Source organism: Amphiura filiformis, chromosome 1, assembly GCF_039555335.1.
Source record: "Amphiura filiformis chromosome 1, Afil_fr2py, whole genome shotgun sequence".
Classification (NCBI taxonomy): Eukaryota; Metazoa; Echinodermata; class Ophiuroidea; order Amphilepidida; family Amphiuridae; genus Amphiura; species Amphiura filiformis.
Window position 1 is genome coordinate 46,128,786 of NC_092628.1, and position 27,997 is coordinate 46,156,782.

Here is a 27,997-nt window from a genome sequence, read left to right on the forward strand (position 1 = left end):
ATGATTGTGAGCAAACTTGCCACTGTGCATCAGGGTTGTCTCCAAGCAATATTCACTGCAGGGTAAATCCCCATGTAGTGTTCATTGCTTATTTGAAGGGGATTGGAGAAAAGAGGTGCAAAGGGAAAAGTTTTATGGGAATCACACATTAGCAGAGTAATAGGGGTCCAAAATGTTATCAAATGTGCACACCGATTTACAGATTTTGTTGTACAACTACAATTACACATATGTAAGAAAGTGTTTATAATTTAATTTTCTTTTGATTTTTAGAATGTGAAGCTGGTAAATTTGGTCAGAGATGTGACACAGTATGCCATTGTGCTGAAGGATCATCTTGCCATTTCTACACAGGAAAATGTGAGGGCAATTGTGAGCCAGGCTGGACTGGTGACTACTGTGAAAGTAAGTTGTTTGCAATCAAGAGAAATAATAGTACAGCTGTTGAGCTTTAGGTATAAAAATCATGCCAGAGCAATGCTCCTCTCCTCTCGCGCATTTTGGGTCTGTTTACCTTCCCAACATACTGGTACCCATATACGCCTGGGTGGAGAGAGGCAATAGAGGCAAAGAGAGAAGTACACAAAACAGTGGTGCCACCTAACTGACAACGATCTGATTATGAGTTGAAGCTTGTACCATAGAAGTTATTTGATGAAGTAAGTGTTGGTTAAAGCTGCATTACATTCCAACGTCATTCTAACACACTTACAATATATAACTAGGAGGTTCAAGATCTAGAGATTCAAGGTGTTCATGAGGGTACAAACTGACAAAATAACTTCAACTATACAGGTATCAGTATTTTGGTAACCATTATAATCTTGGGAAAGAAGTATATGTACATAAAGAATTGTTCATTATGCAGAACACAAATGATGAGAAACATCGTTGCTCAAATTCTATGAAAATTAATTAATTTTCGTGTGTTTTCTCTCTTAGATTATGTTGGCTTGGAAGCATTGGAGAACTGTAATACCAGTGGTAAGTTTTGACATTTGACCTGTCATATTAAAACATGGAAGTTGCCTTTAAATATGTAAACTGAGATCTTAACCTAGTTAAGAAGGTGCTTTTTTGTGTTAAAATTACATCTCACATATTAATGTGGATGTAGAATATTGATTTTAATTGACAATAGTACAAATTGGTCATTATGTTCTCTTACATATTTTCTTTATTATCTTTAAACGTGTTCTAGTGTTACATGATGGGTCACCTGGGGTATGCTTTGAAATGACTTGTTTTCAAAATAGTAGTATTATTTGAATTGTTTTTATATGCAATGTCATTTATGACAGTACAATAAGGCTTAAAAGTAGTCTTTGTTTTTGTAACAGGCTAAAAATGTATTAATTTATTTTCTCTTGAAATATCTCACCATTCATCTCAATATTTCTGCCAAGTAATACTTATATGACTCATTTTTGCTGATAATTAAAAACTTGTTACCCTTTTATTTATTTATTTACAGTTGGTGAATTATCTGTGCAATCGCAGACCATCAACAGTTTGACCATTCATTGGCAGCCAACCATCAATGCATGTACAGATTTAACCTACAATGTGAAAGCTTATATGGCCAGCTTAGACCAATGTGATTCAGAGAGTGTTGAATTCATCACCCCTCAACAGAGTAACACTACTTCAACCACTATGACTGTGAGCAACTTGAAACCCTATTCAACTTATGTGATCTATGTGAAAGGAGTGGCTGCTGATGAAAAAGTTGGACAAGAACAGTTTATATTAGCAAAGACTAATCAACAAGGTGTGTACAAGACTGGAGAGAATAAAAATAAAGTGCAGAAATCTGTTTTGGAAGGTTTGATGATGTGTAAAAGGGTTCAGTTGAGTACAGTTTATGTATACACAGCCGTTTTCGCCAAACGTTTGACAAACGTTTATGAAAATGTTTAACAAACGTTTGGCTCCTTATCCGTTTATAAACAGTTTGATCACAAATGTTTGACAAACGCTTGTGATCGCAATTGTTTGACAAACGTTTTATTATTATGTATATTAAATGAATTAAATAAATGTTTGGCAAAAAATTAAAAAAATCCATTTTGAAACAAAAAACATATTTTTACCAAAAATCACAACAATTGTCGATCACAAACGGTTTATAAACGGATAAGGAGCCAAACATTTGTCAAACATTTTCGTAAACGTTTGGCAAACGTTTGTGATCACTAAATGTTTGTCAAACGTTTGGAAAAACGGCTATGTACATTACACTGATGTAGTACACTGGAATCATTTGCATGTCACATGTGTTAAAGCATTGATTTGAAAATGATTTTAATATGTTATGGTAACAAAGCCATATATGTATAGCATATGTCTCGTCTCAAGTTGATAGTAATGCCATTTTGGATTTCTCAGTGGCAGATTTGAATCATGCACGCTAACCTAATCCTGCAGGGTGTTTACATATGCATAGAAGGGTGATTTTTCTGTATGCTGGCAACGCAACTGCGTAAACACTCTGATTGAAATCTGCCACAGTGAAATTCAACATGGTCTTACTCTTAATGTGAGAAGAGACACACTATAGGAAGGAGGGTAAAAGATCCAAACAAAAATGGGAAAAAAGCAAAAAACAAGGCAGTTCCCTGAATGATATTGTGACCTGAGTCCTGGTATAGGGCAGGACAACAGGTACTGTTTAGATTTGATGAGGTTTATTCATTTGAAAGTTTATCCCTCCAGAATTAAAATAATTCTCTTGAATTGGTAGTGGTGTTTTTTTATTTTGTTTTTGTCTTCATATGTCACCTCTGTGAGTCATAAGCTACATTCATACACTCCTATATCAAAGCAGCCAATCAAAAAAGCGGTTAGAAAAGTATGCAGAATGCATTGATTTTGTATAATGCACTCCGCATACTAAACGCAATGCTTTCACACGCGTTCGATTCACATAGGATTGATTTTTCGGGCGGGTTGATGTATTAATATTTGGTTCTATTTTCCAACATTTTTAGTGATAATTTTGTTATAAAAACAGCAATAATCATGTGTTGTTTTTCTCCTCATGTATGAAATAGGTTAATGAATGCGGATTACTTCTTCGGGCTCGTGCATTAGACGCATCAACATCAGCACGCATGCCTTATTTGGTCTAATTTCTCTCCCAACAAGTAATACGTGTTCATTAACCTATAATTTGTTTTCTTTTGAGTAAATGTAACCTCTTCTTCCAGATGATGCAATTATCAAATTACGTTACTTAACCGGTTTCTTTTTCATGAATGAATACCTGCATTTATTTCCATTGCTATTTTTTGGCTGTTATCATCTTATTATTACTGTATTTTGTTTCACAGAACCCAATGGAACACCAACCGATGTTAAAGTCAAATCAGTCAACTCTGATTCTATCACATTTGATTGGGATCAACCATCATGTGGCCAGAGACATGGTGAGATCATCTCATACACCTATACACTGACTGATTCCAGTAATCAGGTATTGCAAACTGGTTCAACTGAGGACGATGCTATCACATTTACTGGTTTGGAATCATCAGCGCAATACTCTTTTATGGTAGCAGCTGACACGAGTGTTGGCACAGGACCTTACAGCGAATTGCTACAACAAGACACACAAGGTATTGAAAAGTGTAAATAGAGGTTAATAACTGCGCATCGGTTATTTGGAGGGCATAGTGAAAAATCTAAACATTTTGCCTTTGGAACCGAGGGATATTTCGAGGTCCAAAGCAAAATGTTTAGATTTTTCACAATGGCCGACATATTACCGATGCAAAGTTATTAACCTCATTCATAACCGTCACTTTGATCTTTTAACTTTACAAAATAACACAAAATTTTCCTCAAAAGTTTGTAAAATAAACAATTTTACATCTTCCCTTTCCCAAAATCGATCAGGCTAAAACAAGGCGACCAATAACAAAAGTGCGTATCAGAATCTGTGCAAATATGGTAGCGCATAATCCAAATCTGGCAGCCAGTGTACGTGTAGTTTGTTGGCCGCACAATACGGCGCACGCGGAGGTCAATTGTGTGCGACATTGGAACAATTACGCATTTTGCGGTCAATTGTGAGATATTAATGACCTCGATTTGCGTTCAGCGTTTTCACAAATAATGAAATATGATTGGATCGCACGCATCGCGTTTCTTAATGAGGTTATGAATGTGGATTATAGACCCTAAACTAAGGCAGAAGTTTTGTTAAATTTGCCTCATATCAAAGACCAAAATGAACAAATTTATTAAAGTCCCATTCAGTAATCCCAGCGAAAGTTTAAAAAAATTTAAATTGTTTATAAATTGCTTAAAAGTGAAGGATAAGTCATTCAAATTATCATTTGGTATTTTTGAGATGAAAAATTTGGCAAACAAATGAAGAAAACAGCAGGTTGGATGAAGTTGAAGCCCCATTCAAATACATGTAGTTAATTTATATACTGTCAGTATATAAATTACAATTTCATGTGTAATGCCTTATTTTGTCTAAAATACACAGCTTTTGGCTGAACCACTAGCAGACTATGTTAGCACATTTATGACAATGACAAAGTTACCAAAATCTGAATTTTGATGATTTTTATGATCGTTCCGGATGAGCAAATCACTATATGGGCCTTTGATATTTACCCAGAGCAATCAGCATATAGAACCAGTGTATCTAGCCAGATTCGAACTGGCGACCCTTCTTAATGCTTCATTGTTGTAGCATGACGCTCTAGCCAACTGAGCCATAGAGGCATGCTGGAGAAGAGCAGAAGATATCATAGGAATAGAGGCTGTCAGCCTTTTGCCATCTTGTGGGTACAAATGATCTCCGTGTTCATGCGTCGGACACTACGCGCAGGGCGCAGCTTGCCACGCAGCTGTTATCACGCATCAACGCAGTGATTTTGCTGTTCACGCATGGAGATTGAATGACCATCGCAGCTTGTACCCACAAGATGGCGGCATATGACGTCACACTGATTACCTCTATTAGGTTTGAATGACTGAAATGGTTAACTCAACTTAAAAATAAATAAAATAAATGTAGATATTTATATAGCGCTTTATGCCGTAAACAGCCTCAAAGCACTTTACATTTATTCCGCCGGCATTAGAATATGTCGGAACCACGTTTGCAGCCTACAAGTGGCGCAGGGTTCATCAGTACAACGACTGTGACTACCCCTAACAGCTTCCCATTGCACCTGGGTGGGGTGAGGCAAGCGAGGCAAAGCACCTTGCCCAAGGGCGCAACACGGTGGTGGGACGGGGAATCGAACCCACGCACGTCGAGCAAGCTCTCAGATTATGAGTCCAAGACCGTAACCACTGAGCCATTGTGCCCTCACGAGCACCCCCACTTATAAATACACACAACAAAATAGGGGAAATCTGTGCAAATCACAATGACCATTATGAGTACCAAAAAGGGGTGTACATGTAATTTTATATCCGAATTATTACTATTTGTAATAGTTAAAATGCATTGTGTTTGTATTCTTATGCAGCTTGTATTGACGGTCGATATGGGAAATATTGCAATGGTACATGTCACTGTGCACTTGGAGATAGTATGTGTGATCCTGAGACTGGAGTGTGTGTTACAGGGGGTTGTGATGTACAATGGTATGGAGAAGCCTGCCAAGGTAAGATCATAGTTTTTATATGACTTGACAAAATGGAGTGAAATAAACAAATTACATACGGTTTCAACAGTTTTGCCGTCATCACATATTTGAAGGAGGATTCAGGAAAGTGATCCCGCTGAACCCAAAAATTTGTTCAAGACCGGAGCACATGAAACCACTAGGTCATGGGAGCTTTATTATTATAGTCAGGCTGCAAATTCAATATATAGTAGGCACTCAACTTTAACCTCCTTCTAGCAAGTTACCTATTCTAAATTGATTTGTTTTCTTTTACCTTTACTTTATGCCTCATGGATATGCAGTTTTTTGCCCAGGTAGGTGGTAACATGGTTTTTGTTTTTATATTTATTCTATTCAAACACACATTTGGCAATTTCTTGTAAACACATAACTCCTATAACTCCTAGTGATGTATGAAACATTATACACATTTAAAGCAATACTCAATCAGATGCTGACAATTGAATACCTGAGTGGAAGAAGGGCCCAACTCCAATTTTTTACAAAAATGAGTTAGACCCAGCATTTTATTGCCAGCAGACTGTTCTTCCTTGAAAGATGAGCCAAAATCCACTTTCCAAATAGTCTTCCTCGTACACTTAATCCTGGTTTTCATGGAAGAAAGGCCCAACTCCATGGAGTTAGGCCCTTCTTCCACACAAATATTGGGTTAAAGAGGAATTTTGTATGTTCAAACATTTTGTCTATAAAACTTTTCCAAATATTCATTTTTTTCCTAATATCTCAAAAACAGTTTTGATGGAGTTGGGCCCTTCTTCCACTCAGGTATTCAATTCTGATCTTCGTTCTTTCTTTTCTATTCTATTGTTGCTGATTAAAGTGTTTTTCAGTGGCATGGGACTTTATTACTGCCATAGTGTAAGTGTTCTGTGATGAACATTACTAAATAAAATGACGCTCATCTGATTTACAATGTTAATGCTATTTAAACAAGTCTTGATACAATCTTTTAGTAGCAAAGTAGATTTAAACTGTCATTCAACACAAACATATATTGAGATATTTACCTCACCTCAATATTTACCTCAATCTTTTATTGTTAATTCATAACCTCATTAATATAAAACGCGATGCGTGCGATCCAATTACATTTAGTTATTTGTGAAAACGCGAACGCAAGTCAAGGTCATTAATATCTCACAATTGCCCGCAAAATGCGTAATTGTTCCAATGTCGCACACAATTGACCGGCGTTTGCGTGTTGTTGTGCGTCGAACAAACTGTGCGCGCGTTGGCTGCCGTATTTGGATTACGTGCTACCATATTTGCACAGATTGTGATACACACTTTTGTTATTGGTCGTCCTGTTTTAGCCTGATCGATTTTTGGAAAGGGAAGGTGTAAAAAGCATCTATTTTAATAAACTTTTGAGCAAAATGTTGTGTTATTTTGTAAGGTGAAGAGATTAAAGTGACGGTTATGAATGAGGTTAATAACTTTGCATCGGTAATATGTCGGGCATTGTGAAAAATCTAAACATTTTGCTTTGGACCTCGGAATATTTAGATTTTTCACAATGCCCTCCAAATAACCGATGGGCAGTTATTAACCTTTAATTATTAACCTTTACCATGTTTTCTGCTAAATCCAACCAAATCAAACACTTTAGGTATTTCCCCTTGCATGCGCACCTTCATCCAGGCCAACCCTTGAGTTGAGTTAACAGTGCACTATTCTTTCTTCTTCTATAGAGCCTGGTACAGTATCAAATGCAATTTCCACCATAGACAGCACAGATTCAAACACCATAGAGATAAGCTGGGATCCTATAGCAGACTATCCATGTCCTGGATTGAATTATATGGTTGAATATGAACTCATCAGTAAAGACCAATGTCAACTTGAGGCTGACCTAGCACGGATACGATTGGCTGATGATATCAACCAATCAAGTGCTAGACTGACTGATCTAGAATTCTACTCGACATATTTGGTGTATATCAGAGCTGTTCATCCTACAGGGAATGGGCAGTCTGCTAAGATATTTGTGCAGACTGGTGAATCAGGTAAGCCTTTTACTGGTCATCTAACAGCATTTCTGATTGGTTGATAACTTGAAATGCTCATTTCAATTGCCAATTATGACTAGGCTTTAAACTATTTGGTCAAACTTGCATTTGCAGATGATCTTACTAATACCCTCCTTGATTGGTTCAAAATTTGACACAATATTCATTTTGGCCAATCGGCAAGTAGTTCTCATGGGGTTAAGATTTTAAAAAATGTCTTGAACTTTTGAAGAAAATTGGACTATTATCTGCATGTGCAAAAACCTAGTTACAATCTTAGAAATATTTGTTTGAACACTTTAAATGCCTTATTGGAAATGGTCCCTTCTACCCCGGTACAATGTTGACATGCTTAATATGCTCATGTTCACCATACATGTATCTTCTCCCAACATTGTTTGATGAGGAAAGGGGAGTGGGTATGCGTAAGATGAACATTGATACAACACTATTATATTTCTTCTAGTTCCCAGTGACTCATATAGCATATGCATTATACTAAGAAGAACATAGAAATTAGATTAGGTGTTTGAACACATTTTTTCAGTGATTGTGGGTTGGAATGGAGGGAACTGGCGGACACAGTGACTTTGATTTGAAGTGGGCTTTTTGACTTGCTTGAGAAGATCTGAGCACTTTCCATTGAGAGGAGGTTAATATTGAATGCCATTGATAGCCATGGGCTTGTTTCACTAAGACTTACAATTGATAGTAAAATTGCTTTGATAGTATTTTTCCTGTGCCAAATCAAATGAATGATCAGTTGTAAATCTTTTTGAAATGGTCCAGAATATTTTGTGGATAAAGGGAATTTTGGTGCAAAGTTTCGTATTAAAAATTCGGTCAAGAGGATAGATTGAGGACCAATATGTTTAAGCAATGCATTTCCAGGATATGAAAATTTGTCAAATTATAAGGGGCTGAGAGGCAAAAATTGGTTAAAATCATGAAAGTAGGCTTACTAGTATTTTGCAGATTTATTGGGAGGGGGCTAGTGCTCCTTCCCTGGATCTGCTACTGTTATTTATGTGAAATATGGTCTTTTGGTCACAGAGCTACGATTGAAAAAGCTGGGAATCTGCATCATCCGTAAAATTGGTCAAGTGAGTCATACAATTTTGTTTCATTTCAGTTCCAACTCTACCACCAACTCATGTTGCTATTGACTACGATACAACAGACTCTGTTAGATTTTTATGGGACATGCCAAGTTGCGGAGACAGAAACGGTGATGTATCATCCTATGCCTATCGTCTTGTTAATCCTGATGGTAACACAACAGAAGACAGCATACAAGATAACATGATTATCTTCAGTGATTTACAAGTTAATTCAGTGTATAGATTTTCTACAGCAGCAGTTACTAGTGTTGGAAGGGGACCATTCTCAGCACCTATTGAACATCACACTCCACAAATTGGTAAGACTGTTAACTCTTTTCGTAATTATAGAATAAACTAGACTTAGCTGTGGTCTAAGACCACGAACACAGCCGTGTTGTGGCCCCTTAATGACCTTTGACCCCAAAATATATGAAGACCCCATAGACATTGGCTAATGTCAATGCATGTGTGCACGTGGCATCACTTTGACATGTTATTTGTGGCAGAAGGGGCATTTTGAAGGTTTTTTGTCTCAGACCGGAAGTGACCCTTTCATAACCTTTGACCCCAAATAAAAAATACCACATTATACACTGGCTAACCACAATTCATGTGTGAACATACCGTTACTGTGATATGTTTTCCTTAGCTAATAAAATTGTTTGAAGGTATTTCAATTTTTATCGGAAGTGACCCCTTAATGACCTTTGACCCCAAACCTGTGTACATTCCGTATACACTGGGTAATGACAATGCATGTGTGCAAGTGGCGTCACTGTCCTACGTAATTTGTGGGAGAAGATGCATTTTAAAGGTAGTTCGTTTTATACCGGAAGTGACCCTTTAATGACCTTTGAGCCAAAATTTAAAAAATACCACATAAACACTGGGTAACCACAATTCATGTGTGAACATACCGTTACTGTCCTATGTTTTGTTTAGCTAATAAAAATGTTTGAAAGTATTTTGTTTTATACCGGAAGTGACCCCTTAATGACCTTTGACCCCAAATCTGTGCACACCACATAGACACTGGGTAATGACAATGCATGTGTGCAAGTGGGGTCACTGTCCTACGTAATTTGTGGGAGAAGATGCATTTTAAAGGTATTTCGCTTTTATACCGGAAGTGACCCCTTAATGACCTTTGACCCAAAATAAAATAAATACCACATATACACTGGGTAACCACAATTCATGTGTGAACAAATTGTTACTGTACTATGTTTTGTTTAGCTAATAAAATTTTTTGAATGTATTTCGTTTTATACCGGAAGTGACCCCTTAATGACCTATGACCCCAAATCTGTGTACACCACATAGACACTGGGTAATAACAAAGCATGTGTGTTAGTGGTGTCGCTGTCCTACGTAAGTTGTGGGAGAAGATGCAATTTTAGTTGAAATCACGTTTTTGACCCCTATGACCCCTGTGTGACCTTTGACCCCTTGAGTTTCATGTGACATGTAGGGGCACGGTCAATGATCATTGTGACCAAGTTAGGTCATTATTATGCTTTGAGAATCTGCCATCCTATACTTTATACACATTTTTAAAAACCAATTATGATATAAAATTGGATGGATTGAGCATGATACACAAAGATATTGGTCGAGCTGTGAGTTTTAAAAGATATCTTTTAAACTCACAGCGAGACCAATATCTTTGTGTATCGTCTGAAGATCCATTCAATTTTATCATTATTATGCTTTGAGAATCTGATTTTGGGCCAAAATCACATTTTGACCAAAAATCACATTTTTGACCAAAATCACATTTTGACCAAAAATCACATTTTGCCAAAAAAAATCGTTTTGACCACATTTTTGACCAAAAAACAGATTCTCAAAGCATAATAATGATAAAATCTAATGGATTTTGTCACACGATACTCTATGATATTGGTCTCGCTGTGAGTTTAAAAGATATCTTTTAAAATATCTCTCACAGCTCGACCAATATCTTTGTGTATCATGCTCAATCCAATTTTATATCGTGTGAGTGCTAGAGCAAATGTAATGGTTGACAGAAGAAGAAAGAAAGAAAGAAAGAAAGAAAGAAGAACCTGTAAGAAAAAAAGCTGTGTAAAGATATGATTTTGTCTTTTTATCAATATCGTGTCATAATGGATGGGCTGGCCATCCATTATGACACGATATTGGATAGGCAAAAGACAAAATCGTATCTTTTATTCTCATTCTGATAGCAGAAGACCTTTTAAGGCATTGTTCAATATCAGAGTTCCACTTTCTATTAGTAGAAGGCTGCCCATTCAATGCTGCTGTGATATACATATGCTGCAATATCAAAAAAGTGCTTGAAAGATGTGAAATAGAGGAGTCCCTAATTTTTTCACATCTTATAAAATGATTAAGGCAACAACATTGATTGAAATTAGGCTAAAACTTTAAAACGTTTTAATGTAGTTCTCCATGCATAACGTTTATAACCTTTTGAAAAATGAACGACTGTTTGATCTAATTGTACATGACATTGTATTCTTACAGAGTGTCCTGTTGGTAGGTTTGGTCCATTGTGTGACAATACTTGTCATTGTGATCTTGGAGACAGTGTGTGTGATCCTATGACGGGAATGTGTACAGAGGGAGGATGTGATCTGCATTGGAATGGCGACACATGCCAAGGTAAAGTAGGATTGAAATTCAGCTAGAATTTGTTAAATGTTTGAAGAAAGACAATGGGTTTTGGTTGCAATTGTTTTCTCTGCTAAGTCACATTTTGTATAATGCATCTTCTGAATAGAGTACATCTGTCAAAACATGGTTGATAGAACAGGTAACAATTTCTTGACTATTGACTATTTTACTTGACTGTTTTATGTTATTATTTTATTTTATAGCATCATCAGATATTGCAAATTATGCCACTGTTTACAAGAATTGCCACACAACCAGAAATAGCTCTTAAAACTCTATCTTGTAGAAGTTTTTGTCATGCCTCAGTAGAAGTTGTAAAAATAGAATTTGGTATTACCAAAGGATCATACCACATCAGTTTTACCTTTTTCAACACTTAATGATATTTCTAATGATATTTCTGATAGCATAGGATATAATAACTATGCCAATAGTGTTAAAAAATAACACTACAAGTATTAGAAATAATACCAAATAGGATATAATAACTATGCCAATAGTGTTAAAAAATAACACTACAAGTATTAGAAATAATACCAATGTGACATTATTATAACACTTTTTTCAACACCAGGATATTTAGCTTGGTGTACTTTTAACCTTTGAATATCAATGTTAATGTTGTTGCTAATTATTATTGATTCATATTTATTACATGCTTCTCAAAAGAGCAGTTGCTTGTCCAGGTATAATATTGTTTTTAAAAGAATCTCTACCTTTCTTTGAATATGAATGATATGCATCTTTCACCTCAGATCTATATCACATTATCATCTGCTCATTGCCATTTTTTTCCAATCTCAAACATTTATAAACAGTTATGCTTTATCAGCAGCTCTGGAATTTCACCATGTTTTCTGTTTATATCTGATTCAAGCATGGTTGAATTCCTCTGCAGAAATTGTATACAGGCTGTATCAAAATGATTGGTACCCATGTGATTAATGTGATGAAAGGCTATAATCTATAAATTCTGGCTATTTCAAGAGGATTCAATATTGCATTAGGATTAAACAGGCCTTTTAATAAACACAAAACCAATGTGTACCAATCATTTTGATACAGCCTGTATTACCGCCAATTGATGCATGTCTGTAAGAATATCCATATTCACTGTTTCAACCATTTTTCTCCTTTTTCAAATCCATAAATTGCACTGACTTACTTGGCATGTGTCTTGGAATCGGAAAGGTATACTTTTATGTTCATGTTTACGTAGTTGTTCCTTCCCTGGGATCAGGGTCTTAGCTAGCTACCCGTCTGGCCGTCGTTTGCTCCTGGGACGGGCAAAATTAATGCCTTTGACAGATGCTATGTTATAAATTGTATGTTTTGAGAAGCTAATTGCCCTTTTCAGTAGACCCAATTTGTAGAACAAGGCCATATCAGCACATATTTGAACTCTTTGAACCCCCAATGGGCTATAGATGTCTGGTAAATGTTTTTAAAGGTCAAATTAGGACGCGCAATTTTATTCAAATGACGGGCAACCCTCAATTTCTAGCTAAGACCCTGGGCAATGAACGTATCTTTCTTTCCCAGGATTTGAACCTCGGACTTCGGGTCTCTAAGCCAATACTCATACCAAATGAGCTAACTCGGAATCTATAGCTTTCTCAAAATGTGGAATGCTTTCAAATTTGTGGGAAATATGGTTTATCTTTCCAGCAAATAAAAAATCATTTCCAAACCACATGTAATCTTTAATTAATGCTATCTATTTAATTTTGAACTTGCACAGAACCGGATGAAATATCAAGTGTAACTGCCACCATAGACAGCACAGATTCAAACACCATAGAGATAAACTGGGATCCTATAGCAGACTATCCATGTCCTGGATTGAATTATATGGTTGAATATGAACTCATCAACAAAGACCAATGTAAACTTGAAAATGACCAATCTCGGATACGATTGGCTGATGACATCAACCAATCAAGTGCTAGATTGACTGGCCTAGAATTCTACTCCACATATTTGGTTTATATCAGGGCTATTCATTCTGCAGGGAATGGACAGCCTCTCTTGAGTGTTGCACAAACAGGAGAAACAGGTGAGTCCAAAAAACATCTGATTTCTTTTAATGTAGTATATTAAAAAACAACTTACTGTTATAATTACGCCATGAAAGGTAATGTGTTGTACTTTTTAAGAAAGACCCCCATGATAACCTTCTGATAGGCAGGCTATGATATTGGAAAGGCTCATTCCTTTGTAAAAGCTGATAAACACCATTTTCAAACTTTTTTAGGTAAGGCTACCATCATCTACCTTATGATACTAGCTTTAAATTGACACCTACTTTAAGACCCTGTTTAGACTTTGGAAAAGTCGTACTTCAACAACAACTTTTTTGAAGTCGAGTTCAGTCGAATTCTGGACTAAACAGGTGAAGTTGTTGTTCAAGTACGACTGAAGTTGAGTTCAAAAGTCGTTGTTCAACAATGCTCCTGAGGTTCATTAAGTCAAATTCAATTCGACCTTGAAATTGAAATGGCTTCGCAAGATGAAACCACAGAAACTTGGGGTAAAACAGAGTCAATAGAGTCAAGAGTCAGATAATTCAACAGAGTCAAATTTGTTCGGGTGCATAGTGTAAACACCCAGTAAAAACCACAAGCACAAATTAATTTATGCTAATCCTTTGTCTTAATCGAATTGGATGTCGAGTTCGAATTCGACTTTTCTCTAGTCTAAACGCGGTCTAAAAATTCCAACGTTGATTTGTGAAACTATGATCCAAAGTAGCACATAATTATATTCTTTTTCTTTTTACTATATTTGACTACTTATATTTGCCTATACCTCAAATGAGAAAAATGGATATATCATTATTGTAGGGGTTTGCCGCAGATCAAACAGCAAGTCTGTTTACCTCCCCTTATTAGCATAAGTTAAGTTGGTACCCATTTATACACCTTGGTGGAGAGTGTCAATCAATGTAAAAGGTCATTGCCTAAGTATACAACTGTGATGGCACTATCAGGGTTCTAACCTCATAACCTCACAATGATTAGTCAAAGCCCATACCACTGTGTCACCATGCCATCTCATGCAAATGATTAAATTCTATTTTTATCATACAGCTCCAACATCATCGCCAACCAATGTGAACATCTATGATGAAACCAATAGTTCAGTGACCTTTACATGGAATGCCCCTGCGTGTGGCGATAGGGGTGGGGAGATACTGTCATATCTTTACCACCTGATAAGTCTCAATGGAACCAAAGGAGGCAGTACTCAAGATAATATTGTCACATTCAAAGATCTTCCACCAACATCATATTCATTCTTTGTAGCTGCATCAACATCAAGCGGAAGAGGACCATTTTCTCAAGCTGTGATGTATACTTCTTACTTAGGTGAGGATATGTTCATGCAAAAGGGTTTAGTCATTTACCAGTTTCAATACAATCAGTAACACCTGACCTAATTTTGATTGGTTACAAGAAGGTTGCCAATAGGGCTGAAGGGGAATACACTTAATCTAAAAGCTCTATCTGGATTGGTTACTCAGATGATAAGATCACATAATTAGCCAATCAAGGACATTGTCAGAAAGTGCCCATGGGATTAATGAGTAATGTCAAAATGGTCCAATTGGTGGTGACATATTGCATCTCACTCTGATTCTTCCAATTTTTTGAATGATTTGTCATTTGTGTTAAAATAATAGGCCTGGTAAAAGGGGGGGTTGGTCTCAAAAATGCACAAGTAAAAATTGTGTAACTTCTTCATGCACAACATACAGAAGTTTGGGATTTTTTCAAAAGAAGAGAGTCTAGGAATCTAAATATAAAAACAGATTTGGTGGTAAAAACCACAATTTTTGAAGAAATTCACCAAAACAAAATGTTTTTTCCCCATTTTAAAAATGTACCCATTCAAAATGTCACCTTAATGTTGTTGTTTTTTCCTTTTTCTTAAATTTATGCAGTTTTGAGATTCCATTCCAGTGACATTTTTTTTTTCATTTTTGGGTATTGACCTTATTTTTTGAATTATTGACCAAATAAGGCGAAAAGACCAAAATTAGAAAATACACTGCATGTCTTGTTTGTGTTTATCAAGTATTCTTTTTTGCTTCATTAGATAATGAGGAAGAGAAAATGCAGAATAAATTGGAGGAAATACAATGTACAGGTAAGATGTGAAGTTATTTTACCTTCAATTTAATCAGTCAACATTAATGGGTAAATTTTTTTGAGTAAAATTTACTGCACACATGACACCATGGGTGCAGACATATTAGCATTATGCATTGTGACCCAGAGCACAGCGGATGGTCTACCAATGTATTTGAATAGGAAGAATTCCTCCTGTGATGGAAAATAAGTTACTTGTCACAAGTTATTAATGTTATGATAAGAGTTATATTTTTTCCGTAGGTAGATATTTTTGAAATTACGTTTTGGTGATATCGTGAAGAAATTAAGAATATTCAATAAATTTTCTATGCACAAATTTCTATTGAAATTGCGGCCAATAATACTATTCCAATTCAAAATGACTGAGACTTGAATAGCGAGGTCAACATCAGGGGTCAGGGATCAGGCTGGAGGTTACACTCACATTGTTAAGCATTGGTCACATAGCCATTAAATTTTACTCCGTATTGCTGACTGATAATGGAAGATTCATCAGATAAGAATGTATCCATTGCCCATATAGGCTTCTGTTGCTCAACTGAAATGTTTGCCATTCTTAATACCACTCAGACAGGTGCCATTTTACACACATCTTAATGAGGTACAAACATTACAAGTTCCAAAGACTAGAATGAACATCAAAATGTATTAAATTAGGCTATTGCAGTTGATATCCATATACACCCCTATGGAAGACACAACCTTAATCTTCTACACAGGGGGTATGTATTTCAAATGGAATTACCTGATGAATGGGTGACTCCATTTGGAATCTACACCCCCTGTGTGTGAGATTAAGGCCTTGTCTTCCATAGGGGTATATGGATTTCAACTGGAATAGCCCATTTCAAAAATTACTTGACACAGCCACAATGGGCCATTCCATTTAAAATCCACACTACCTCTGTGGAAGATTTAGCTAAAGTCATTAACAGAGGGAGCATGAGTTTTGAACACAACAGACAATTTGGGTAACTTTCATTTGAAATACCCACTCCAGTTGTGGAAGATATAGGTAAAGATAACACATGTGGAGTATGGGTTACAATATGATTAACACTGACCACTTACATATGAAAAGCATACTCCCTCTATGGAAGATATTTCTATAATCTTCCACAGGGGTAGTGTGGATTTTAAATGGAATAGCCCAATTGTTTTCAACTTGACTCCTGCAGGTGGAAATGATATTCCAAGTGATGTTACAGCAACATCAATTACTACACAAAGTATTGAGTTCACATGGAATCCACCACCGTGTCTACTGGAATACCAAGCCAAACCAATCAATTATACATATAAGCTTACCAGTCTTGTTGCCAATGTGAATGTGTCATCTGGGGAGACAGAAGATACAAAGGTGACATTCCATCATCTGGAACCATCTACTACCTTCATGTTCCTTGTTGCTTCTACATCACCATCGGAAGAGGGCCTCAAATTTGCTGAACCACTGATGGCAAACACATTAGCTAATGGTATGTTGTGGAAATCTGTTACTTGAATTTGCACCACTTGTTACAATTTTTGTAATGTCTTAGTTTGTATATTACTCAGGTGAAGGGACTCTGCCTACTTAAGTCTTACAGGGAATTGTTAGAGGCAGTTAACAGCCAGGGTCACTCATTAAGAGAATCACAATGCATCCAAATAAAACAATGAATGTTGAAGATGGTGCCATTTTCATCATACAGTGACATTGCATTATTTTAGAAGTGCGCTTTTGAGAAAGCATGGCACTTTAGGGTCACCTGAACAGCCAAATGCTTAGATGTGTAGGGTTTGTTATTTGCTGGTTGACTTCACTGACTTGGAAGTAGAAAATGAAGTTTATAGACCACCGTCAGGCCTATGGCACTGTGTACAAACTGCTTATACTGATTTGGAGTTCCCTCACCATAGTATGAAATGAGATTGTGACTCCTGTACCACCGGTTTTAGTCTGTGGACAATTCTATAGGGTGCCTTCTTCATAATAATTCCTGAAGACCACCTTTCTGTACCACTCACAGAACAGAGATCTGCACAACGACAGCTTAATATGGCGTAGTTTCCTTATGTCACCAGTCGTCTTAGGGCATCTAAATAAAGGCACTTAATTTAATGCCCACATGATCAGATGGGCGCTGACATTACAGCGTCTAGACAGGATGTCTGGAAAAGTGGCCTTTGGCACAGCGGGTGGTCATCCTGTGTATTTCAATTGGAAACGCGGGATGCATGTCCAAATTTTCTAGCAAATTTGTCATTTTTTTAGAACTTTGTAGCATTATTTTAAGAGTTTCCGTCAATAACTTTTTTTTCCGTTAATCAAAACTTTAAAAATTTAGTTCTTGAAAACATACTAAAAAAACAGAATCCCCCAATGTATAATTAATTTGCCTATTAATTTTTCAGCAATTTTGATGATATTTGTCTGAAAAATTCCTATCTCATTGTCTGAAAAATTCCTATCTCATTGTAGCACATCTACTGATCACTTGGTGGTCTTGGTATGGCGGCGCCCATGGGTCACGTGGGCATTAAATTTAGTGCCTTTTATTTAATACCCTATGGTAACTGGTCACATCATATCATTAGTATTCTAGATCACCTCTTTGTCTGCGCATGACAGGTTCTTACAATTTCCAGGTCTTATACACAAGGTTTCGTTCACTTACTGTCCTCAGTTTTGTTAGCAGAACGTTGTCTCTCATAATATGCATTTAGAAACATCATATTTGAACTAATCAAACCCTGTAGACAGAAGAGGCATGGTTAATATTAAAAGTCAAATGATGATGGGCAATTGAAGTCAAATGACAAACCAATTTCAATTCTAACTAAGACATTGCCTGTCAATTACAGCCCCTTCGTGAAAACCTTGATCCATTCACAGACTTTCAACTATGGGCCCAAAATTCTGTTATATTAGGGTTCCTTAATGTATGTGTCTTAGGGAGTCTTGAACCTACCTTCCTGAAGCCCTTCACCTTGGTTCACTCTTCAGAAATTATTTTTAGGCAAGAAAAAAAATATTAGGTCAGGATTCACCAGCTCTGCAAGTGTTGGTTCTAGGTAAAAATATATAATACAATCTACATGATGGCAAATATTAGTCAAAGAGTCACCTTTGCAATTATTTGTTTAGTTGAAGAGTCACCAGATCGAAAAATACAAGTCAGTCAAGACTGACCCATGGTTTTGTCCAGCAAAGTAAAGATCAGACACATTTTCACCAACAAAATGGTGAAGGCTTGAGGGTCAAGATTCCTGCATAAATACAAGTAGAATATGTGAACATTTGACTGAGCTTTAATTGTGTCCCATTTTACAGAACCAGAGACACCAAGCAATAGCCATGTTGCCATGAAGAACCAGGAATCCCTATTTGTCACATGGGACAGTAATGCAGACAGCCACAGCAAATATATGGTAAGAATTTTTTTTAATTTTTCGTCTCAGCACTTTCAAAATCTGGTTATGGAATGTAGGCCTAGGTGAGATATGTTTACCTGTAGGTTAGTATTAACCCTACCTCAAGGGTCTGCTGGGTAATAAAGGGGCATTGACTTAGCACGCTGGTTTACACCACTCATACCTGCTGTTCCTAGCCTGAAAGTAGGATGGAGTGCCCAATCTCTGATGATGATTTAATTAAATCTATCTCTGAGGGAAGCGGGACGGTTGGGGCCCCCTAAAACCGGTTTATCCCACCAGAGTCTGGTCCTAAGTCCAGAGACCTCAGAGATTTGATTGATGCCTACCCAAGACAAGGAGATATACAGTTCAAGAAATACTTCCCAAGACACCTTCAAAGAGGCATTATAATGGAGTGCTCATCTGTATAAGGGTGAAATAAGGCTCCCAAGGTGGTGCTGGTGCTCTACCAATGAATTACTTCTTAGAAAGGTTTTGGTTTCATTACCGCTAAATTTTTGGGCTAAAGTTTATAAAAGTACAATCTGGCAAATCCAACTGTGATGTCAGATGTATGTAAAATGCACAGTTCTGGAGAAAGTCATAAAAGCATGATTTTGACCCAAAATATTTGGATTACACAACTAATTGTTTTTTTGATAAAATGTTTTTTCTTATTCATTTTCAAAAACTAGATATGAAGATCTAGGAATACATTTAATCTAATTTTAAAAATTTTGACCAACTTTCACCAAACTAATATTTTGAAATTGGGAAGTTTCAACCTAATTCAGGAAATACTGATGCATATACTTTTTTGATGGAAATGGGACTCACTTGCATCACTTCACACCAAAATCCAAGGCCTTGTTGTCAATTAAAGCCATATTATAACATTTGCTGAGGAGGACGCCCTCACTGAATTGTTAAAATTCTTTTTTTACACGCTTATATTGTACTTTATTAAACCAATATACCCTGCAAAAATCAAGACTCTAGGTGCTGTGGTTTTGTCAAAATCCAAGATTTTGAATAAAACGATGGAACCGGCATTTTATTATTACAATGGAATTATTAGTCGAACGCATACACAATGTTCATAACACACAGTACGTACACGGCGTGCAGGACGGTGATATACACAACAGAGGATCGTACCATAACATGGCCGAAGGAGTGGTAGGTATTGGCGACATGTGCGCTGGTAGTAAATTCCAATTTTCTTAGCTTTGCCGTAGTTGTTTGGCTCAAAATTAAAAGGGGATATATCTGACAGTAAAAGCTAACATTTTATGGCAAAGAAATGCTAATCTATTTTGTTTGAAAATGTTATAATATGGCTTTAAGCTAACTTGACTAATCAGCTAATTATATTGCAAAAGTAACATTATGTTTTTGTTTTTATGTCTTCCAATCCACAGATTAACTATGCGATCCTTGACATGCCCTACAACCTAAACTTTTCATCCGATTCTATGTCTGATATGATAAGATCAAGAAGACAAACATCAAGTATAGACTCAATAGAAGGTACTGGTTATCTACTGACAGACCTACTACCAAGTACCAAGTATGAAATACAAGTATCATCTACTAATCAAGATGGACAGAGCTCTATGCCTGATGTTTTCACTGCATATACAGAACCAGCAGATCATACATGTAAGTAACAGTTGACATCAGGGCTCCAATAGGCCAAATATAGACCTTTTTTTTTTAAATCGACATATTTTGTACATTAATATGTGTAGATAATAAATCAGTAAAAAAAACAGGGGGTGCCGGACCTCACTTTTGAGCTACAGCCGTTTTAAAAGAGGTGTACATTTCCAAAAATCTCTGTACACTTCTTTGGCAAAATCAGCAATTTGTCCAAAATATACCACCTTTTACGTTGTATAAAAAAATTGTCGAGACAAAATTTTTTAAATTTTATATATGTTATGAAAAAGAAAAAGCTCTGTAAAATCGCGCAAAAAAAATTGGGGGACCGGACCGTGTTTTCGCGTAAATTGACCAAAATAGGTCAAAATGCATTTTTTCTGCATCACCATGCGTGTTAATTGCGCATATGGATATTTTGAATGCGTACTCAACGCAGCTGGTATACACGCCGATCTGATGCCGGATCAGCGTTCGCTTACGCATATATGCCACAAAAAGGAATTGTCTGTTTACGCAGGAAAGTTTTCACTGTAAAAAGTTACCTAAGAAGTGTCCATAATAGGAACAATTATAATGATGTCGACTATAAAAGACTTAATGAAGCCTTAAAATTCTTAGCCTAATTCTAATTTGGTGAATTTTAGTCATAAACGGGTGTAAGAAAAACTCCCATTCTGCAAAGATATTGGACCAAAGAGTTATCAAGTTACACAAAGTGAGCCAAATTTTCAGCTTTCACCATGTTCACCTGACTCGATTGACCAAAAAGAGGATTTATTAAACATGTTAAAGCAAAGCGTTTGACACCATGGGCGGAAGTGTTTGACTATAAGCTACTATAATAGGCCTACATTTATTATAGGCATAGGCATAGGTCTATGCTTAGTGCCGTTTATACTTTTTTGGTTACAAAACTATATTACGGAATTATCTTGTGGTGGATTCTTATATATCATCAATAGCAGTTCAATAAAAGCAAAGTTAAACACTGAGTTGCCTATAGATGTAGGAAAACGTTTGGCCAATAATAGATTTAATGGTGTTGTCTATATCGCATGCAGTATGAATTCAGTGCACGGCACGTAGAAGGCCTAGGTCTTTACCCAATAACACAAAATGCTTTAAACATTTAAATGTTGGATTATAAACTTTTAAAAGTTGCTGTGTAGTGCGTTTCATTATGAAACGTTCTACAAACGTATAACCTTTAATAGGCCTATTATAGTGGTACCAACATTTAGGCCAAAATATTATTAAAACGAATTAACCAATTTAACCAACACTCGTTTAAGCCTAATGTGTTTGTTGGGTAGGCCTATAACTTCATTCCATCTATTGGACCCTCCTGTCGAAGGCCTACCGGTACTTTGGGGGGAGGGGTCCAAGTCCGTTATCAGTGGAAGCACGCTGGCAAGATTTAGTTTGTACGTGTTGTATTTAATATTTTTTTGCGCTCAGCAAACATTGTTTTCTTTATTTTGTGGCCCTAGTTATCGCCGGTGCACAAAAATAGCATTGACACGCACAACACGCATCGTTCTCTGCGATGTCTGCAACGCAACGCCGAGCACGACGCGAAGCACGCACACGTTGAAAACAGGCACAATAGTCAAGTCGAATCGGGTGACGACGGAAAACCCTTAAAATCCACATACCCCCAATTGAAGATATGACCATCATCTCCCACATAAGGGGTGTAGACTTCAAACAGAGTCGCCCATTCAGGTAACCCCAATTCACACTCCCAATGTGGAAGATTAAGGTCATGTCTTGCATAGAGAGTGTATGGATTTCAACTGGAATAGCCCAAATTTGCACTCCTGCCTGATAGCAATTTAGTAAAAATGCCAGGTAAATCATAAGCTACTTACCCAAAGTGTCCAATTGTTAATTTGAGCTATGTAAGTAAAGTTTCACCAAAAGACACTCATTAAACAAAACTTTGATGGTCTTACATTCATATGTGAGTGATGGCAGACAAGTAAAAGACCATAACAACTTGATCAAAATGCTAAGTGTGAGCCTTAACCTGACACGGTGTGTGTAGTGGGATGCTGACTGATGTGATATTTTACACTTCAAGCTCACCTTGTCTCCCCGGAAAATCCTGGCTAAGCCACTAGATATATGACCTATTATGAAGTAGTTTTTTTTTTCAGATGTTCTCTTGCATTTTGTATTATTTTATTTATTTGAAAACTTCTTCAGTTTTCTTAAATATGCTTGCCATAGAATTCCATTTGCAAGCATATATGCCTCTAAATGAGGGTGTCTTTTTTGGTGAAAGAGGCAAAAGGCAGACACCCTCCACAAAAAACGTTATTTTGAGTTTGAGCAAATATATTACTGATAGGCATCTGTACAATCTTTTTTTTTGGTAAGACCAACTTATTGTAATGCTTTTGTGGAGGGTGTCTGGGTTTTGTCTCTTTCATCACGAAAAACTTCATTTAGAGATATGCTTGTAGATGGAATTCTGCAGTATTTTATATTCAGTAAAAATTAAAACAACTTTCTGTTCTGCAATTATTAAACAATGTACAACAATATTTCAATTCAATTACAGTAAATTGAAAGAATAATGTTTAAACTAACACCATCTGAATGGTCAACACAGTTTCAGTTAGATAGGATAGGTAATCTCCACCTTGCACAGTGTATACAAGCCTGATCAAAAAAGTGATAATAGTACATGAATAATGATAACAAAACATTTTTTGTATATTAATTTAGATATGCTTGTTCCTGACCCACCTATAGTGGTAGGCGGCATGGATTCTAATGATACCAGTGTTGATATCATACTACCTGAAGTACAGTCTCGATTTCATACGTAAGTCTACATTCTCAAATCAAATTCACTTTTAAATACGCATTCAAAGTTACTTTCATACATAAGTGTACATGTCTATGATATATTGAAGTTCCTTTTTACACACATACAAAATTAATATTGATCATCGATTATGTAAGCTGCTATCTGCGGTAGATACCAATTTGCTAAACTGTTATCTGCAATATATAGCAATTTTCTAAGCTGCTATCTTCAGTAGATAGCAATTTGCTAAGCTGCTATCTTCAGTAGATAGCTTTTGCTAAGCTACTATCTTCAGTAGATAATACTTTGCTAAGCTGCTATCTTCAGTAGATAACATTTTGCTAAGCTACTATCTTCAGTAGATAATACTTTGCTAAGCTGCTATCTTCAGTAGATAACATTTTGCTAAGCTACTATCTTCAGTAGATAATACTTTGCTAAGCTACTATCTTCAGTAGATAGCCATTTGCTAAGCTGATGTAAATGTTGCAATAAATATTGAATTTAGTTTCCAATGGCTTTCCTGTAATGGCTGCAAATTCTTTTTCCTATACATGCATGCAGCGATCTCAGGGAGAAAAAAATATAAAATTATGCTTTCAGCAATGCTGTAATTTTGAGGTAGCATTTTTAGTTTTACCCAATTATTTGTAATGAGATTGTGCCTCTTCCATACATCAAGAACAGAATTTGACACCTATGTTTAAAGTGAGAATAAATGTGATGTGATCAAGCAAAATGAGTCGGATGTCAGAAATATTGATTTTGAGATACAGTCAATGATAGATAGCATTCAACTTCCTTTGTATTCTATTGTTTTGAGCAGCACTAAACTGGCTATATCTCTGGCACAGTAAGCCTGATTATGATGTGGTTTTCATCAAAATAAAGCTCTGAAAATAGGTCATACAATCAAATCTAAAACTTCATTTTGAATTTGCACAAATGTTTTTTTTTATCATTACATTCACTTTGTGTTGTCAGAAGATCGAGTAAGCATTTGTCAAGTTGTTCCAAAAATGCTTTCAAAACTCCAAAATTTTATTGCATTTTGATTAAATTTTGCATGTTTTTGGTTCAACACCCCTGAGTGGATTTTTACTTATTGTTTTTTTCAGAGGTTATCAACTAGCTGTTCACAGATGTGATACATCATTACCACCTGGCAGACTAGAGTTTGATTCCTATTACGAGTCACCAACAGCTTACGTTACTGCAGAATTCAGCAAGGCTGCACAGAATCTACCTCATATCTTCACAATTGGTGATGACCAAACCTATAGTGGTTTCTACAATGCACCGTTGCAACCTGGTTTCATGTATTTCATCTACTTTGGTCTTGTTAGTCAACTTAATGACACAGTAAGTTATCAATTAACAAATATTTCAGAGTCAGATCAAAGTTTGACCTAATTTAGACAAAAAGATCCATAGTGATGTACTGACCCGGGGACAGTACATTCCCAATTATAATCCCAGTAGCGTGTCCAGGGGTGGCTTTGGGGCTTCAACCCCAAAGATTTTCTGAAAAATCATGCACAATAAGCCTAATTTTGGCATTTTTCAGCCACTCAATCGCCAGGTTGCACTCCGAGCCCCCCTCCTGGTAGCCGGTTTTAGGACACGCCTATAAATCCCACCCCTATTTTGGAGGGAGGGGCACAAAAAATTAAAGCCATTCTTTTTGGACCCTCTCCACCCTTAAACCAGGACATTGTTTTAAATAGTCAGGATTTTGCCCTCCTTGAAACAATCGGCTGATTGTGCATGTTGTGACAGACATGATAATTATATAATATTGAATGGCTTAATTGAGTGTGATACAAGAATATTTTTCTATCGAGTGCAATATATTCTTGTATCACACGAAAATAAGCCATTCAATATTATTATATTATTTATATCAGGCTTTTGTTATGCGGTAAAATGAAAATTTAAGCTTACCTAGCCACCGGGTTTAACCAATGTGTATTGTAATGTAAGCTTATACCTTTTGACCTTCTTGTTTTCTGCTCTTTACTCTCCAAAGACAATTTCGGAATAATAATTATATATATGTTTTTGTAGATGCTGATTATATTTCCTAAGGTTATCATCATCCAGTATTGCCGCGAATTAAGTTTGTGATTTTACTTGTTTTTATCTCCTGTGAGCCGTTACGGTGTCTGTATTGTTGTGCTGTTGTATCATGACGCGTGTTGGTGCTGTCACCATGGTAACGCTGATGACGCGTCTGAGATCTGCGTACAATATTTAAAAAATATTGTATTGCATCCGGTATTTTGCAAATATTGTACAATATACAGTTTTATTGTATCACTCAAAAGCCTGATATAAATAATAATCAAACATAACATACAGCTCAGTGTTATAATTAATGGAAATAACAATAAGGAGAAGCTTTTGACACTCAATTGCTTTTATTTATACTTTCACAGGAAGCAGGATATAGTTGGTCTCCAGCTGCCAAAGTGAAAATACTGGAAACTGTTCAAGATGACAAAACATTGGTTACCCCACTCAACCTAACAGATTGCCAAGGATTAATATCCATACTGCCTGCAAATTCATCTTTCTTGAATGGACTCATGAGTAATCAAGGTAGGCATGTAAAGCAAAATGATATTAAGGGGTCACTCACTTACCTTTGCACAGTATGTTTGTGGGGTCTGATAGCACATCAGACCCTGGGCATCAGACACACCAAATTGCATTCAGAATGCAATTTGGTGTGTCTGATGCCTGGGGTCTGATACGCCAAATTGCATTCAGAATGCGAGGAATATATATTTTAGTATGAATTTCAAATGGAATGAGCACATTAGTAGTTCCATTTGAAACTCACGCTCCCTCAGTGGAAGATTCTTTCTCAGAGGGTGTATGAAATTCAATTTTTTATTTATAACCGAAGCCAGGCTAAGCCCAATAGTGCTCAGAGGCTACTAAATTTAAGGGATGCCATCCGGATATGACGGGACAGGGATATGGGAAGAGGTCCAATTTTAGATGCAGGAGGAAAACTGGAGCACCCAGAGAAAAACATGCGAGGACGAGCATGGATCGGCAACCAAACTCACATGTGGCACCGCAGGGAATTGAACCCCGGCCACAGCGGTGAGAAGCGAGTGAGAAGACCACTACACTAACCCAAATGCAGCTGCCAAATTTTTTCATTCCAAATGAAATTCATACTCCCCTGTTGAAGATATTTCCAAAATCTTCAACAGGGATAGGGTGGTTAAATTGAATAGCCCATTGCTGTATATATAACCCAGTAAGATAAATTGAACACTGCAGTGAAGGAAGTAGTCAAGTGCAAACAAAAATAGTTCCAAGAAAATATTGACCATATTGTTTAGATATGGATCAGAAACTTTACTCTCTTTCTATGAAATTCAGAAAATTGGATGATTATTCCACTACAATAAATAACTTATTTCTAATATTTTCTTTTGACAGTTGCTGACAGCAGACTATGGTTCATAATAACACTGTGCGTAGCATGTGTGTTATTCTTAATACTTATATTCATCCTGGCTGTGTGGCTTATCAAATACTCTGCACGCAAATCAGACGAAGGCTACGCAACAGAATTGTTACCACCAACGGAAAGACGAGGAACTATAGGAAGACGATCAGGAGAATATGTGAGTTACAAACCAAGTTTGACTGATGGAAAATGCAGGGAAACAATAATCATTGTTTTTTTCAGACCCCTGCACCATCTTAAATACCCATGTTTCAGTTCCTGTGTTCCCTTGTGCAGTCACATTCTTATGCTGTGATCCTAAGGTGATGCAAGCCTTTACTCAATTTCAACTCTCAAGAAGCCAAGACTCTTCAATTGGAATTCAAACTGAACAGTTTCCACAACTTAATTTGTTGAAGAAAATCAGTCCCTAAAACCCTGATTATGTAAACCTGCATATCCCATAGCATTACCCACAAAAAATGAAGACAAAAATGTGAACAAAGTATGAAAAGTGCCCATCTGGAAGTTGTTCATTATATTTGATAGTTTAAAATTGATATGAACAGAGAAACTTTATAAATATCACAAATTCCATGACTCCCATGCATACCGTAAAAACTTGATAGTTTGCATATGTGCTTACTATCGAGCACTTTTAAAACATGCAAACACGAAGAGCCCCATCCACAAAAGTGCACAGGGTTTTGAGCAAATCACCGATACACATAGTTATATACGAACAAGTAAACCTGCAAATGTGTGTCTCAACCCCATTAGCTCAGCTTTGTAAAACACCGGACGTTGGAACAATTTCATGTTTTCAAAAGCACTTGATAGTAAGCACATATGCTAACTATCAAGTTTTTATGGAATATTCTTGTCTACCTTTCTATTTCATAATTAGTTTTTTCTCTTACACTTTGAATTTTGTAGACGGTAACACTACCAAGACCAGTACCTCATTTAGGGAGTGAATCGATAAGGCAAGCATGGCAGTGAGGCAAGGAGTTCTGGTGATTTATACATGTCATAATGCTGCAGATTCAGGAATTAAGGAGTCAC

The 27,997-nt window shown here is 36.5% G+C and overlaps 1 protein-coding gene across 1 annotated transcript; it reads left to right on the forward strand.

The window, feature by feature from the left end:
* Nucleotides 1–27,997, forward strand: LOC140161100 (receptor-type tyrosine-protein phosphatase delta-like). The gene is made up of 20 exons (XM_072184494.1): nt 1–34; nt 274–405; nt 943–984; nt 1,475–1,771; nt 3,333–3,617; nt 5,496–5,633; nt 7,349–7,663; nt 8,799–9,086; nt 11,278–11,415; nt 13,169–13,483; nt 14,517–14,795; nt 15,526–15,576; nt 16,760–17,059; nt 18,898–18,995; nt 20,402–20,642; nt 23,379–23,478; nt 24,582–24,825; nt 25,902–26,064; nt 26,923–27,110; nt 27,869–27,997. Exons 1-20 carry the CDS (start codon nt 1–3, stop codon nt 27,932–27,934), a joined length of 3,714 nt encoding a protein of 1,237 aa, XP_072040595.1. The 3' UTR covers nt 27,935–27,997.

What these genes read in the sequence shown, in the direction of transcription:
- LOC140161100 (XM_072184494.1), top strand. Translation starts at nt 1, where the DNA reads ATGATTGTGAGCAAACTTGCCACTGTGCATCAGG. An exon ending in AGCAAAGACTAATCAACAAG is followed by an intron (nt 1,772 to 3,332) that starts GTGTGTACAAGA and finishes TTTGTTTCACAG; the next exon opens with AACCCAATGGAACACCAACC. An exon ending in GGCAAACACATTAGCTAATG is followed by an intron (nt 17,060 to 18,897) that starts GTATGTTGTGGA and finishes CCCATTTTACAG; the next exon opens with AACCAGAGACACCAAGCAAT.